The following is a 14,061-nucleotide window of genomic DNA, read 5'->3' on the forward strand; positions in this document are numbered from 1 at the left end:
GGCAGGAAAGCCAGCGGGGAGATGAGTAGAATATTTTTTACACAGTGACTTGTTGTGATCTGGAATGCACTGCCTGAAGGGGCGGTGAAAGCAAATTCAATTGTAACTTTCAAAAGGGAATTGGATATATACTTAAAAAGGAAAAAAAATGCAGGGCTACGGGGAAAGAGCAGGGGAGTGGGACTAATTCAGAGAGCCGGCAAAGGCACGATGGGCCGAATACCCTCTTTCTGTGCTGTATCATTCTATGATTCGATGACTTTGATCAAATAGTTTTTTGATGTCAATTCAGCCCCTCAGCAGGTTACTGCAGAGTCTGGGCTGCACCTTGTATGATTAGAGCTGCACAAGTCCCTGCTGCAGCTTTTCCCGACTGTCTCTGGTTGATCAGATGGTGATATTGTGATGGGCTTTTCTAGATTAGAAACCTGGTGGCTACTGTCCAGTTCCTTGTGAATCGAGGCCCGGTGTATTCCGTGAGGGTGAATTTCCTATACTGGGGTTACTTTATGAGTCTGCGCTGACTGCGAGGGAGCCTCCGCCACCAGCAACGCGCATCAGAAATTCCGGCTTTGTGAACTTCCAATAAGCGCTGCCGGTGGAGGAAGCGGCCAGACTGGGCACATTACCACCCCTCGCAGGTTTAGCATTGATAAGCAGCTCAAACCGTTTTGCACTGACACTAAGCTCGTGTGGTGTAAATCCAGAGTTAAGACCCAGCCTGGCATGGGAGTGAAGTGGGACTAAATGTCCACCTCCAAGGATTCTCACTTTTCTTTGCTCCGGTTGCCAGGTTGGGCCTTGACTCCGGATTTAGGCTCCTTTTCCGCTAGACTGTAGCATTGGTGGGAAGTGGGACTGCTGTGCACTGTAAACGTAGCCAAAGTGTTTCATATCTCGCAGTCCAACCAGAAGCAGTGCAGGAAAACCATCTTCGCTCTTTTGTTCAATGCTCAGTAATTGTGACAATATAGGAGCCTGTGAGTGGCAATTCTCAATCCCCCTAAACTTCTGGAAAATTCATGATACTCTGAAGGTCAAGTCATGAGAATCACCAACTCACACTTCGCTAACATGAAACCAGCAATGAAGATTTTGAGCAAGATTGTCAGCCATTTGAAAATTATAACATAGCACACATAAAATAAGTCGCCTAATTGTGCATTGTTATTAATCAGTTTCCCATCAAAAACTGTCTTTCTATTTTGCTAAGACCCGTGCTGGTGGCAGCAGCTTCTAGATGCCCAGGCCTCATGAAGGTGCAACCCAAAACTAAACTTTTTGGAATTCACTATGGACACAGGGCTAAAAATTGGATTTTACTGGATCTCCTCATCTTTCAGTCTAAGTGAATCCCAGCAAGTTTACTATCAAGTTGCAGCCAGCGACATGAGACTGGGAGCTGTGTTAATAAAAGCACATGACAACTCAAAATAAGCCCTGAAAATAATAATGTGTTGTCAGCTGTGGCTCAATGGTAGCACTCTCACCTCTGACTCAGAAGGTCATGGGTTCAAGTCCCACTCCAGAGCACAAAATCTAGGCTGACACTCCAGTGCAGTACTGAGGGAGTGCTGCACTTTTTGGAAGGTGCCATCTATCAGTTGTTTTATTAAACTAAGACCCTATCTAGCCTCTCAGGAGGACATAAACAACCCCATGGCACTATTTAAAGAACAGCTGGGGAATTGAACCTGGTGTCCTGGCCAATATTTATCTCTCAACCAACATCACTAAACTCAGATGGTCATTACCACATTGCTGTCTGTGGGACCTTGATGTGTGCAAATTGACTTCCTCATTTCCTACATGACAACAGTGACTACACCTCAAAAGTACTTCATTGGTGTAAAGTGCTTTGGGACATCCAGGGGTTGTGAAAGGTGCTATATAAATGTAAGTCTTTCTTTCTGAATATAAGTCTATGACCAGGGCTGGCTGCTGAATAAGTAAAATTTTCTATTGCATGGGATTCCAGGACTTCTACCAGCAGTTTAGGATCATATTTTGCAATTCAGTCCATTTTTCTGTGAAAGCCAAAACTCAAAGGCCTTTGGCTATGACATGTGGAAGGGAGCAAGTAGTTACATTGAGTGCAATGGGGCATGAGCTTGTTGTAACCTAAGCTCCAGGCAAAATTTTCTGAGACACCATGCCGTCAGTAGGGCCTTGCATCAGAAAATTACAGGTGTGCTTCTCACGATTTTCTGTCCATAGAAGTCAATGGATGGAAAATGTGGGGCAATTGCACCCCCTATTTTCCAACGACCTTCCCACTACGCACAAATCCCTGTAAGTGGGGTGAGGTCTTGGAAAACTTCATCCAATATTCCATTCCTCGTAACGCAAAGGAAAACTAAAGCATACCAAAGTGCATTCTTTGCTGTGATGGATTTAGAAATTTCCAGAGAGTGGTTCAGCACTGAAGGTACAAGATTCAGTTCCTAGGTGAAAGAACATAGTCTACAAAAAGGAGCACTGTAATTCTTCCAGGAATATTCAAAACACACATTTCAATGCCATCCAACACATCATTGACGAAGACACTGAATAGCACGGGCAACTGTGGACAACCTTGCCTTGCTCTTCTTTCAAAACAGATAAGATTAGTGAGTCTCTCGTGTACTCCCAAAGCTTTCTGCTTCTTCACGAGAGCTGCATGAGGTACTAGGTCAAAAGCCTTACTGAACTTGATGGGGATTAAATTTGATAACCCCCGAATCCGGGCGCGGAGGTCGTGTTGCGCGATTAACCTGCGCCCGGTTGTTCAGATGCAGGCAGCACGTGAAATTCATGCTGCCTGCTCACTTACCTGATTCCAGCGCTAGCAGCCAGGAGGCAGCAAGTGGCAGTGGCTGCTAGGGACAATCCCTCGAGCATGTTCCGCCGTTCAATGAGATTATGGTTGATCTGTGACCTAACTCCATATACCTGCCTTAGTCCCATATCCCTTAATACCCTTGGTTAACAAAAATCTATCAATCTCAGATTTAAAATTAACAATTGAGCTAGCGCCAACTGTTATTTACAGAAGAGCATTCCAAACTTCTACCACCCTTTGCATGTAGAAGCATTTCCCAACTTCACCCCTGCAAATCCTGGCTCTAACTTTTAGGCTATGTCCCCTAGTCCTAGTATTCAAGTACAGGAGACCTCCAAAAACAGGTACAAGTGCATCAGCAGCCAGGAGCAATAACTCAGCAACAAATCTGTAAATCCTGCATGGTTCCTTTAAATAGCACTGGTGGGGGGTCCTCCAGGCTGTCTATGTTCAGCTGTTTATGGTTAAGACAGTGCGTTGGCTGAAGCATTGAGTGCCAAAATGGTATCTATCCCTTTAAGCCAGCATTGCACACTGATCTAACGCATAGTCTCCTTATTTTACATGCTACCGGCGTTCGACATCTGTGCCCGTGCAAACCACTTTACCAAGATGGCGTCTGGTGCACGTCACGCTAGAAGCGTGCATACGCATTCCGGACGCCATTTTGGGACCTTAGGAAGTCACATAGCGCCTAAAAAACGGGCGCTACGCGGCCCAATTTATAGCCCGATGTGTTACGCGGGTTTCCTCCAAACCTTATGATGCTCTTGACCTGGTACAAAGCCTCAACCCACCCTACGCATTCCTCATGAGAGCAAAATGCTGCGTCTTCCTTTCTGATTACTCCGTGGGCCCCAAAAGCATCCTCATGGCAATGACTAACCAAAGATCCAACATAAGAGAGCAGCAAATTTTCAGAAGGTTTCTCTCACTAGGATCCTCCTTTTACGGCTAGAAATCACAAGGGTGCTTTGGAATAACAGGGATATGCATACCTTAAACAGGTGTCAGCTGTGGCTCAGTGGGTAGCCTCTGAGTCAGAAGGTTGTGGCTTCAAGTCCCACTCCAGAGACTTGAGCCCATAATCTAGGCTGACACTCCCATTGCACTACTGAGGGAGTGCTACACTATTGAAAGTGCCGTCTTTCAGATGAGACCTTAAACCCCTCAGGTGCATATGAAAGATCATATGGCACTATTTCAAAGTAAGAGCAGGGGAATTCTGGACAGTATTTATCCCTCAACCAACATCACTAAAACAGGTCATCTGGTCATTACCTCATTGCTGTTTGTGGGACCTTGCTGTGCGCAAATTGGCTGCTGCATTTCCTACACTACAACAGTGGCTAACACTTCAAAAAGTACTTCATTGGGTGTAAAGTGCTTTGGGACGTCCTAAGGTCATGAAAAACTCTATATAAAGGCAAGTTCTTCTTCTTTCTTTCTTAAACAGAATCCTATTCGCCAGCACCAGAAGAGACTATTTGCAAGGCGGATTGGCAGTTCCTGGCAGTGTTCTCCAACACCATTGTCATTGTCTTCTCACCAAGAGCAGCACTCAAACACTGATGCTTGACATGTATGTATCACCACCCTGATTGTACATTAGAAATCACTCCTTCCAGTATATTTAAATCACTAGTAGTGTAGTGGTTCTGTTACTGGACTAGTAATCCCGAGACCTGGGCTGATCATTTAGAGCTCAAATCCCACCATGGCAATTTGAGTTTTAAAAAAATCTGGAAATTAAAAATAAAAAAATTTGATCAGTAAAACTGACCGGGAAGCTGTGGGATTGTCATAAAAATCCAACTGGTTCACTAGGGAAGGAAACCTACAGTCCTTACCCAGCCTTTATGTGACCCTAATGCCCCACCAACATGGTTGACTCTTAACTGCCCTCTGAAATGGCCTAGAAAGCAACTAAGGATGGGCTATGAATGCCGGCTTTGCCAATGACACCCACATGCCAAGAATGAATATCTGCTGCGTAGCTTCCCTGATACATTTACATTATTTAGTCCTTCAAGTACAATTTACCTAATCAATTGAAGGTTCAAAGTACTTGCACATCAAAAGCTGCCATGTTATCATCGGGCAGCGCATGAGTCATGTGACTGCGCAGGCACATAAACTCCATGCTTGTGCAACAGAGAACTGCAGTGCATTCTTGGTCGGCCTCAGAAGAGGGACATGGTAGCGGGGAAAGCATTAAACATTGTCTGCAAATGCTGACATAAGCGTCAGCGTGAGATGCCGATGGTTGGCACGTATGCATAAGCTTCCCCTGTTGTTCCACTGTTTTGCCAAACTCAATGCATGACATCGGTAATTGTATCCATTGGTTTGGAGGAGCTGTTTAGACTGCTCTGCTCTCAAGCTGTTTCCAGTAAAGTTCTTGGAATGCTAAAATTTGAAAGGAATGCAACTTGGGTTACAGACTTATGCCAAGCAGTTAGCAAGTTCTGGTCCTGAGCCAAAATGTTGTAGTCCTCACCTTCTGACTGTCACTTTTTGGGTTTGATTGAAGAGACGTCTGCCTCGTGTGGTCCTTTGATGCCACCACAGCTAGATGGAAGCCATCCTCGGTTGAGCACTGGGGACATAAAGATTTCACCCTTCAGTTATACAACAATTACAGCAATCAGCAGTTATATAATAAAATGGTTTCTTCAAGCTACCCATATGGCTTTATCAACACAGCTTTAATCCCACTGGTTTAAGCTTCTGCTGACATTACTTTTCCTTGTGATACGCTTCTCTCTACATCACTATCAATGTGCCACATCACACAGCCCCTTTAAAGGTATCGTCACCGGCCAGGTAAACGTGCTCATCCGATAGTTTTACTGTGTTTTTTAATGTACAAATGTTACTTGAAGCATAGGCCCAGAACTTCCTCGGAACTGTTCCTGCTCCGCCGCCATCACTTCACCGGAGGTGTGTTGGAAACCCCCGTTTTTACGCGGGTAAAGGGGGTTTCCTTTGCACATCCGGAGAAGTTACAACAGTAGAGCGGGAACAGATCCGGGGAAAGCCCGGGCCATAACTGTGCAATCCCCGTGTTCCCAGTGGGAAGCCTGGCTCGCAAGGAGCGTAGGTCAGAGAATCGGGGCTGCAATCTTGATGCCCGTGTCCAGCCCATACTCCCTGCACGCCTGGCTTCCCAATGGAAGCACAGGATCATCCTCATTATGTAATACAAATGTGTTAAGACAATTAGAGGCAGTGGCTTGTGGAAAGAAAGCATCTCTTGAATGGGACCGATAACTCACTTGTATCTGCATTACCCATGAGTTACTAGGCCCATTGTTTCATCCTCCCTATGAACCAGATCTTCCCATTAAACAGTCTTAACTATAAATGCTGTGTTGAAAGCGGAGTTTAGAAGCACAGCATTATTACTGAAAGCATGTGTAGGTTAAAACAGAATAAAGAGGACTACTAATCACACCATTTCGCGCAGACACAAAAATAATGGGGGGTGGTAGATATTGATCTTCGGTGGTAGGTCGAAATGGGTGATAGCGAATTGACAGCCCCTTTTATACCCTGCCCAATTTTCCAACTTCCTTCGGACTCCAATGGCCAATTCTTCACTGGGATTCTATGTGCTCAACCCTTTATAAAGAATGGTTAGACGCCTATGGCAGCAGAGGTTGGCAAAGCCAGAGATGGTTCCGATCAATTGTGGCCTCCAACTTGCCTCTACCTCTTTCCCAGGAATTCTGCAGTGCTGGGAATGATGCCATGGAGTGGCAAACAAGATCACCCTCCTTGCAACCACCTCATGCAGCACCACCTCCAATTCAGCAGCCACCAAACAAGGAAATGGATATTGGGCTCTTGCCTACAGACCCAATGCCATCACAGTGAATTTCTTGTAATTCATTTCTGTCCTCTTCCCCCTTGAAGTTGCTTTTGAGCTTTTCTGAGGGTTAAAAGGATTTTTATCCCCCTATTCAGCCACTTCCTTTAATTGTCCTCATCCTTTAAATACACCTACAATGTTTCCACTACTAGTGTGCACCTTACACATGTCTAAATCTGCATCGTAATTACGATAACGAGTTGACAACAAAGAATTAAGTGCAAGCAGCACATTCCATTTCTGGTGAGTTTAGCACTCATAGCTGACTATTCAGGTGTAAGCTCTTCCTTAATAACTTTGTTTGGAGAATAAAACTGAATGTCTTACCAGGGCACCTGGTATTTCACAGCAGGTCTCCAGTTCTGTCAATTGAGGGTTGCAGTAAATCATTATCCGTTGAAGGTCAAACTACACAAAGATGTCAGAAACAGATCATTGTAGATTTTCCTTTCATCTCCTGTCTCAGCCATTCAATTTAAAAAGTTATCATGGATTCTCCATTTTAATACCAATTAAACCTGAGCTAGTTAATAGAAAACAGTACATAATTTAACTTCAATCCAAAAATTAATGCCCTTTGGTGGGTTTACCAATTACTTACGTCAACAGGCGTCCCATCACTGACACGGACACCAATGACAGTCTTCCCATGGACATCAATGCTCTCTATCTCTTCACTTCGCTTGGTGTCGACCAGTTTACAGTCCTTGTAAAGGGACACCAAGCCGGACTTCACTATAATCGCCAGCTTGTGCCACTGCCGGTCAAACAGAGAGCCCAGTTCCCGCTTCTTGAATGTCAAATGCAGAGTATTTCCAGAGCGCCCCTTGGCGCTGTATTCCACTGTTTTTCTACTTCCATCGACAATGATGGAGACCTGAAGGAAGAATAGGAAAGATGTTAGTCTGAGGACGCACCGATAATCAATCTCTGGGCCGTATGAGGTCCCATGTTAAGCAATCGAAGGCTAGTGTTTACATCCATTGGCCAGGAATGGGAGGGAATTTCACCTTAAGTCTGTGAAAAAGATATTTGAATTTTATTTCTTTGAATATTAATGTCGAGTCATCAATTTACTCAACAACAACAACCTGCATTTATATAGCGCCTTTAATGTGGTAAGATGTCCCAAGGCTCTTCACGGGAGCGTTATTTGACACCGAACCACATAAGGAGATATTAGGACAAATGACCGAAAACTTGGTCAAAGAAGTAGGTTTTAATGAGCGTCTTAAATGAGGAGAGAGAGGTAAAGAGGCGGAGAGGTTTAGGGAGGGAATTCCAGAGCTTACGGCCTAGGCCGCTGAAGGCACGGCCGCCAATGGTGAAGTGAAGAAAATCGGGGGTGTGCAAAAGGCAGGAACTGGAAGAGGGCAGCGATCTCGGAGAGTTGTAGGGCTGGAGGAGGTTACAGAGATAGGGAGGTGGCGAGGCCATGGGGGGATTTGAAAACAAGGATGAGAATTTTAAATTTGAGGTGTTGCCGGACCGGGAGCCAATGTCTAATGTCGCATTTTTGTCAGTTTAGATCGGTGTTTGCTGAGTTATCAGATCTTAGATAAGAAGGCAATGGGGGTATTACAAGTGGTCTCCAAGCCAGTGGGCTAGGGAGGGTGTGGGGGAAATCAGCTTCCCATTCCTGATCACTATTTACTAAATCCTGCTGGAAAATGTGTGGACTCTAGGTGTGGACAGGATTCGGTTTGTGGTGTCTCCCAATGGGCAGACAGAAGATACTTACTTTCCAGGCCCGTATATAAAGAATGGCTATCTGAGTGGGCACCAGAGGGTTATGGTAAAGCAGTATGATTCTTTTTTTTAATAAGTTCATGGGATGTGGGTGTCACTGGCGAGGCCAGCGTTTATTGCCCATCCTCAGCGCTATTAGGAGAGCAGGAAAGAACTACCTTTGCTGCACTAGATTGTTTACAGTGACAATGCCTGTCCGATACAAAAAAAGGTTACATTTTCCAATTGTGTGCTCCTGACGCAGATCCTCACTTGTCGGGAGCATATATTGTGCTTGCATAGCCATGAATTTGCACGCATTAAAATAATGGACTGAGAATTCTGAGCCATGGATGGCAATTTCTCAATATATGCTCCCAGTGAGTGAGACTTCGTGCTGAGAGCACACACTCGGGCAACTTATCCTCACAAGCCTAGAAATTACAGTTGCCAGTATTAGCAGATGAATGCTTTAAAATGCGTTTATATGACGTTCCTCTGTCTGATATTTTAGTGGAGGTGTTAACTCATTTAAAATAAACAGGTTAACGCCTGGTGCTAAAATTGCAAATGGAAACTGTTACATAAACTCGTAGTAATATAGGCCTCTAATATCTCCAACAGTAATTTTTTGGCTATGAAAGAGTTAGAGAGAGAAACACACTGAAGGGAGAGACTGACTGAAGAATCAGGAACAGAGGTAGACTTATTACAAAGCTCTGTTGAATTTATGAGCCTTGCTTTGTGGAATGCTTTAGTGCTATGTGAGGTTATTAATCCAGTGGGGGCTGACAGTTGGTTAATTAAATATTGGAACATTTATTACAACATTAAGGTACCAAGTGTTACAACTCTTGATTCAACAGGTAGAAAGCACCTGGAGTAAGGGAGAAGATCCTCTTCTAATCTTTGCCCTGTCTGTGTAACCCAACTCCTCATTCACATGCACATTTTGGTTACCACTCTGGACCCAAGGACATTATTTCGATCTCCTTTGATTTCCTCTTGGCCCATCTCATGCCCTTCTCTCCTTTCTCCTCCCCTTCCGTCACTCAGCTATGCCACCTTTCATTTCTCCCTTCTTAGGTACTTTGCATTCCTTAATCCCTTCCCCATCCCATCACTACTCCTCAGCTTTCCAACTCTCCTGCCACCCTCCCAGGTCTGAATCTCCCTTGAATAAGCCTGCAAGTACCCTTTATGACTTTCTTGGTATTCTCCGAAGGGACCATCGAGGCACCCATTGTTGACTCCTTAGAAGCAGCAATCCCAACTATTGGATGATTGACAAACTCAGCTCATGGGCTGCGACACCTTGCCCCTTAGCGAAGTCTCCCCACCTGGCTATACTTTACACCTCCTGACCTGCCCAAAGCGCTGCAGTGGTGGTGAGGCGTGACTCCCCGACCTCCTCCTTTAAGTACCTCACCTTGTTCCACCCTTTGACCTCTCCTTTAAAATCGTCATTGTCTGCCACCTCCTGAAGCGCCACCCAAAGGTTCTCCCGGAGATGTCCTCCCGCCTTTCTTTCCTCAGCCTCTGCACTAAACGACTCCTCATCCTCGGTGTTTTCAATCTCCATCTCAGTTCCCCTCACCCTCTCCTCTGAATTCACTGTCCTCTTGTCTTCTCTAAACTTCTCCCTCAATTCAAACGCTCCTACTCCCCTGACCTTGCCATCTTCCTCTCTACTCCCATGATCTTTATCAATGACGAGTCCATCTCCTACCACTTCCTTGTATCCCTCAATATCTACATTCCCCTACCCCCTTCTAACCCCACTATCTTCTGCATCAGTCCCAGATAAAACTCTCCCCCTCCCAGTCATGTACAACTCACTCCGAACAGAGTTTTGAAGAAGGGCCCGCATGCGGAACTTAAACTCATCTGTTTCTCTCCACAGATGCTCACTAGCCTGCTGAGTGTCTCCAGTATTTTCTGGTTTTGTTTCAGATCGCTAGCCTCTGCAGTTTTATTTGCTGAAGACAAGATTGATGGAAGCTGACTGCCTACCTTCACATTGCCAGACTGATCAGTAATCTGCCAGATGCACCAGCGTTCCTTTTTGGTGGTTCTCTTCAGGCGGAATGTGGCGACGAAAGAAAATTCTTCCGGCAATCCTTTCGGAAAGACCTGCCTGGAACGAATCACAAAGACTCAATTGGAGCTGTCGACGATTCAACAGGTAACTCCTGAAAAGAGCTTGCGTGTGAAAAATGGCAGCTTGGCACAGCTCTATTGGAGTTCCAACACAGTGTGTAATGGACTGTGTTTTTTAATTAATGGCTAGGTCAATTGAAAATTGCAAGACTGAGATTGATAGATTTGTGTTAGGTAAGGATATTAAGGGATATGGAACCAAGGTGGGTAAATGGAATTAAGATATAGAGCAGTCATGATCATGGGAACATAGGAACAGGAGGAGGCCATTCAGCCCCTCGAGCCTGTTTTGCCATTTAAATAGATCATGCCTGATCTGTATTTTAACTCCATCCACCCACTTTGGTTGCGTTATCCTTAATACCCTCACCAAATAAAAATCTATCAATCTCGGTTTTTAAATTTTCAATTAACACCCAGCTTTTTCACAGTTACAGAACAGAAGGGGACCATTCGGCCCAACAAGTCCGTGCCGGCTCAATGCAAGAGCAATCCAGCTAGTCCCACACCCCTGCACTATTGCCATAGCCCTGCAATTTTTTTCCTTTCAAGTACTTATCCAGTTCCCTTTTGAAAACCATGATTGAATCTGCCTCCACCCACTCTGGCAGTGCATTTTTGGGGGGTCCAATTGAATGGCAGAACAGGTTCAAGGGGCTGAATGGTTTACTCCTGTTCCTATGTTCCAATGACTGTTGGGCTTGTCATCAGAAGCCAAAGCAATCAGTCTCTCAAAGAGGGAAGAAACATATAGATACATTTTAAGCAGAATTATTGAATGAATGTATAGGGACACATTTTCATCATGATGGATGGAAAATTGTGGATGCCTGAATTCCTTAAATCTGCAGGGGCGGATTAACGCACGAGCCTATGGTAGGGTTGCCAACCCTCCAGAATTAACGACTGATCTCCAGGACAAAGCTGCGAGCAACCCAAGAGAAAAATGTTCTTTGAACACTTTTCTTTATTAGTTTAAAAATATCAGACATGGTTGACAAAAAGTCTGTTGACCGCCAGTGAAGAATCACCCAATCGAGTAACGAAAAGTCTATTCACTTTCCGATTGGTGTAGGAAGGCAGTACACCGTGAGAATTGAAATGTTGGACGACCAATGGCGGGAATGTGGGGGCGGGACGGTTGGAGGCAGAAGGTCATGTGAAACCTCCAGAATATGTCCAAGCAGGGTTGGCAAACCTAGCCTATGGGCCTACTGTGCCCAGGGGGCCTAGCCAAATATGGGGTCTTTGCCAGGGGGATGGTTTCATTTAAGCACAGTATATTGTAATATGATTTGCTTTATTGTTAATACAATGTGTCAAGATTCTACAGGTCTATTTCTTCATGCATTTTACTACATGATTGCATTTTAATGGATCGAGAGTGGGGGCTGTGTGGGGGGTGGGGGGTGGTGCAGAGGGCCCCCCCGAATGTTCTTGGTGCCTAGGGCCCCATGAATTCTTAATCCAGCTCTGGAATTTTGCTCCTGGCATGCGAAGCTGTGCACTGGGAGAGCTACAGACCGAAAATTTATCCCATAGTTGGTTTTCACTACAGTTACATTTTTGTTTCAAGGACCTGATACAAGATAACTTCATTTCAAACGTTTCCTCTCATGACATAAACAAAAAGACACCATGTATTTTCAAGAAAAAGGTGCACCTGAGAAGGCAACCTGGTGCTGAGGCAATATTTTCATTTTTTTTTAACAAATCTTTGAAGGTGGCAGGACAATTTGTGAAGGCTGTTAAAAAAGCATATGGGATCCTGGGCTTTATTAATAGAACCATTGAGTACAAAAGCAAGGAAGTTATGCTGAACCTTTATAAACCACTGGTTAGGCCTCAGCTGGAGTATTGTGTCCAATTCTGGAAACCACACTTTAGGAAAATGTCAAGGCCTCGGAGAGGGTGCAGAGGAGAATTACCAAAATTTAATTATAAAATTCATAGTTACGCAGAAGCAAAAGGAATGCCGCAGATAATTAGCAAAACAGTGCTTGAACATAGGAACAGGAGTAGACTATTCAGCCCCTCGAGCCTGCTTCTCCATTCAATTAGATCATGGCTGATCTGTATCTTAACTCCATTTACTTGCCTTGGTTCTGTAACCCTAGCCTAACAAAAATCTATCAATCACAGTTTCGAAATTTTCAATTGACCCCCAGCCTCAACAGCTTTTATGGGGAGAGAATTCCAGATTTCCACTACCCTTTGCGTGAAGAAATGCTTCCTGATATCACTCCTAAATGGCCTTACAAGATACTTGAATTGTCTGAAATGTTAAAGTCTTTGCAAAACCTTTTGTCTGAGATTTTGATAATTGTAACATGGGAGCCTCTTCACTCCATGGAACCCTGTCTCACCACCGTGACATGGAAATGATGGTTGAAGCATGGGGCTGTAAAATAAGGAAACTCGGCCATAAGTAAAATACTCCAGGTAGTTCTTTACAGCCCTGGATCAAAGCAGTTCTTTTCCACTGGGCAGGTGATCATAATATTCATTTTATCATTCTGCAGACTTCTGGTGGGTTGGTTGTTTTTAGCACCTAATTAGAATGTCAAATAGCCTGGCTGTCCTCAAACAGATTGCTTGGGTGTGATAAAGAGATCACAAGTTCACAGGTATTAACATATCAAAACATGAGATAAGTGCCCAAGAACTTAATTTAGACCTGAACCCTTGCCTGACTCTATTTTCTTTGCCACTGACCCCCACAACCCCTACCCGCCCCCCACTGCCCCCATGCCATGTCCAAGCTGATCTCATCCATGAGACCTACCTTGTGTTCCCTCAGTTGCTGCGTGAATATGAAAATGGCTAAGGGACAGAAAGCAGAGTGGTGGTGGTGAACGGGTTGTTTTTCAGACTGGAGGGACGTATACAGTGGTGTTGGGATCACTGCTCTTTTTGATATATATTAATGACCTGGACTTGGGCATAGGGGGCATAATTTCAAAGTTTGCAGATAACACAAAACTCAGAAATGTAGTAAACAGTGAGAAGGATAGTAACAGGCTTCAGGAGGACATGGACAGACTGGTGAAATAGGCAGACACATGGCAGATGAAATTTAATGCAGAGAAGTGTGAAGTGATTCATTTTGGTACAATGAATGAGGAGGGACAATATAAACTAAATGGTACAATTATAAAGGGGATGCAGGAAAAGAGAAAGCCCGGGGTGTACGTACACAAGTCTTTGAAGATGGCAGGGGAAGTTGAGATGGCTGTTAAAAGGGCATATGGGATCCTAGGCTTTATAAATAGAGGCATAGAGTACAAAAGCAAGGAAGTTACGCCAGGGAAAAACCTCCTAGATCTCGTCCTCACCAATCTGCCTGTCACAGATGCATCTGTCCATGACAATGTTGGTAGAAGTGACCACCGCACAGTCCTGGTGGAGGCGAAGTCCCATCTTCACATTGAGGACACCATCCAACGTGTTGTGTGGCACTACCACCGTGGCAAATGGA

The 14,061-nt window shown here is 44.6% G+C and overlaps 1 protein-coding gene across 1 annotated transcript in view; it reads right to left on the reverse strand.

The window, feature by feature from the left end:
* Positions 1–5,035: 5,035 nt before the first annotated feature.
* The window catches only part of LOC137321560 (collagen alpha-1(XIX) chain), a 37,823-nt gene continuing 28,797 nt past the window's right edge, over positions 5,036–14,061 (reverse strand). The window contains exons 2-6 of the mRNA XM_067983957.1: positions 10,437–10,560; positions 7,297–7,572; positions 7,023–7,103; positions 5,322–5,420; positions 5,036–5,230 (exon numbers count right to left, since the gene is read on the reverse strand). Of these exons, the coding sequence (XP_067840058.1) occupies positions 5,036–5,230; positions 5,322–5,420; positions 7,023–7,103; positions 7,297–7,572; positions 10,437–10,560 (775 nt within the window). The remainder of the gene's footprint in view (positions 5,231–5,321; positions 5,421–7,022; positions 7,104–7,296; positions 7,573–10,436; positions 10,561–14,061) is intronic.

This window comes from Heptranchias perlo, chromosome 5 (assembly GCF_035084215.1).
Source record: "Heptranchias perlo isolate sHepPer1 chromosome 5, sHepPer1.hap1, whole genome shotgun sequence".
In the NCBI taxonomy this organism is placed as follows: domain Eukaryota; kingdom Metazoa; phylum Chordata; class Chondrichthyes; order Hexanchiformes; family Hexanchidae; genus Heptranchias; species Heptranchias perlo.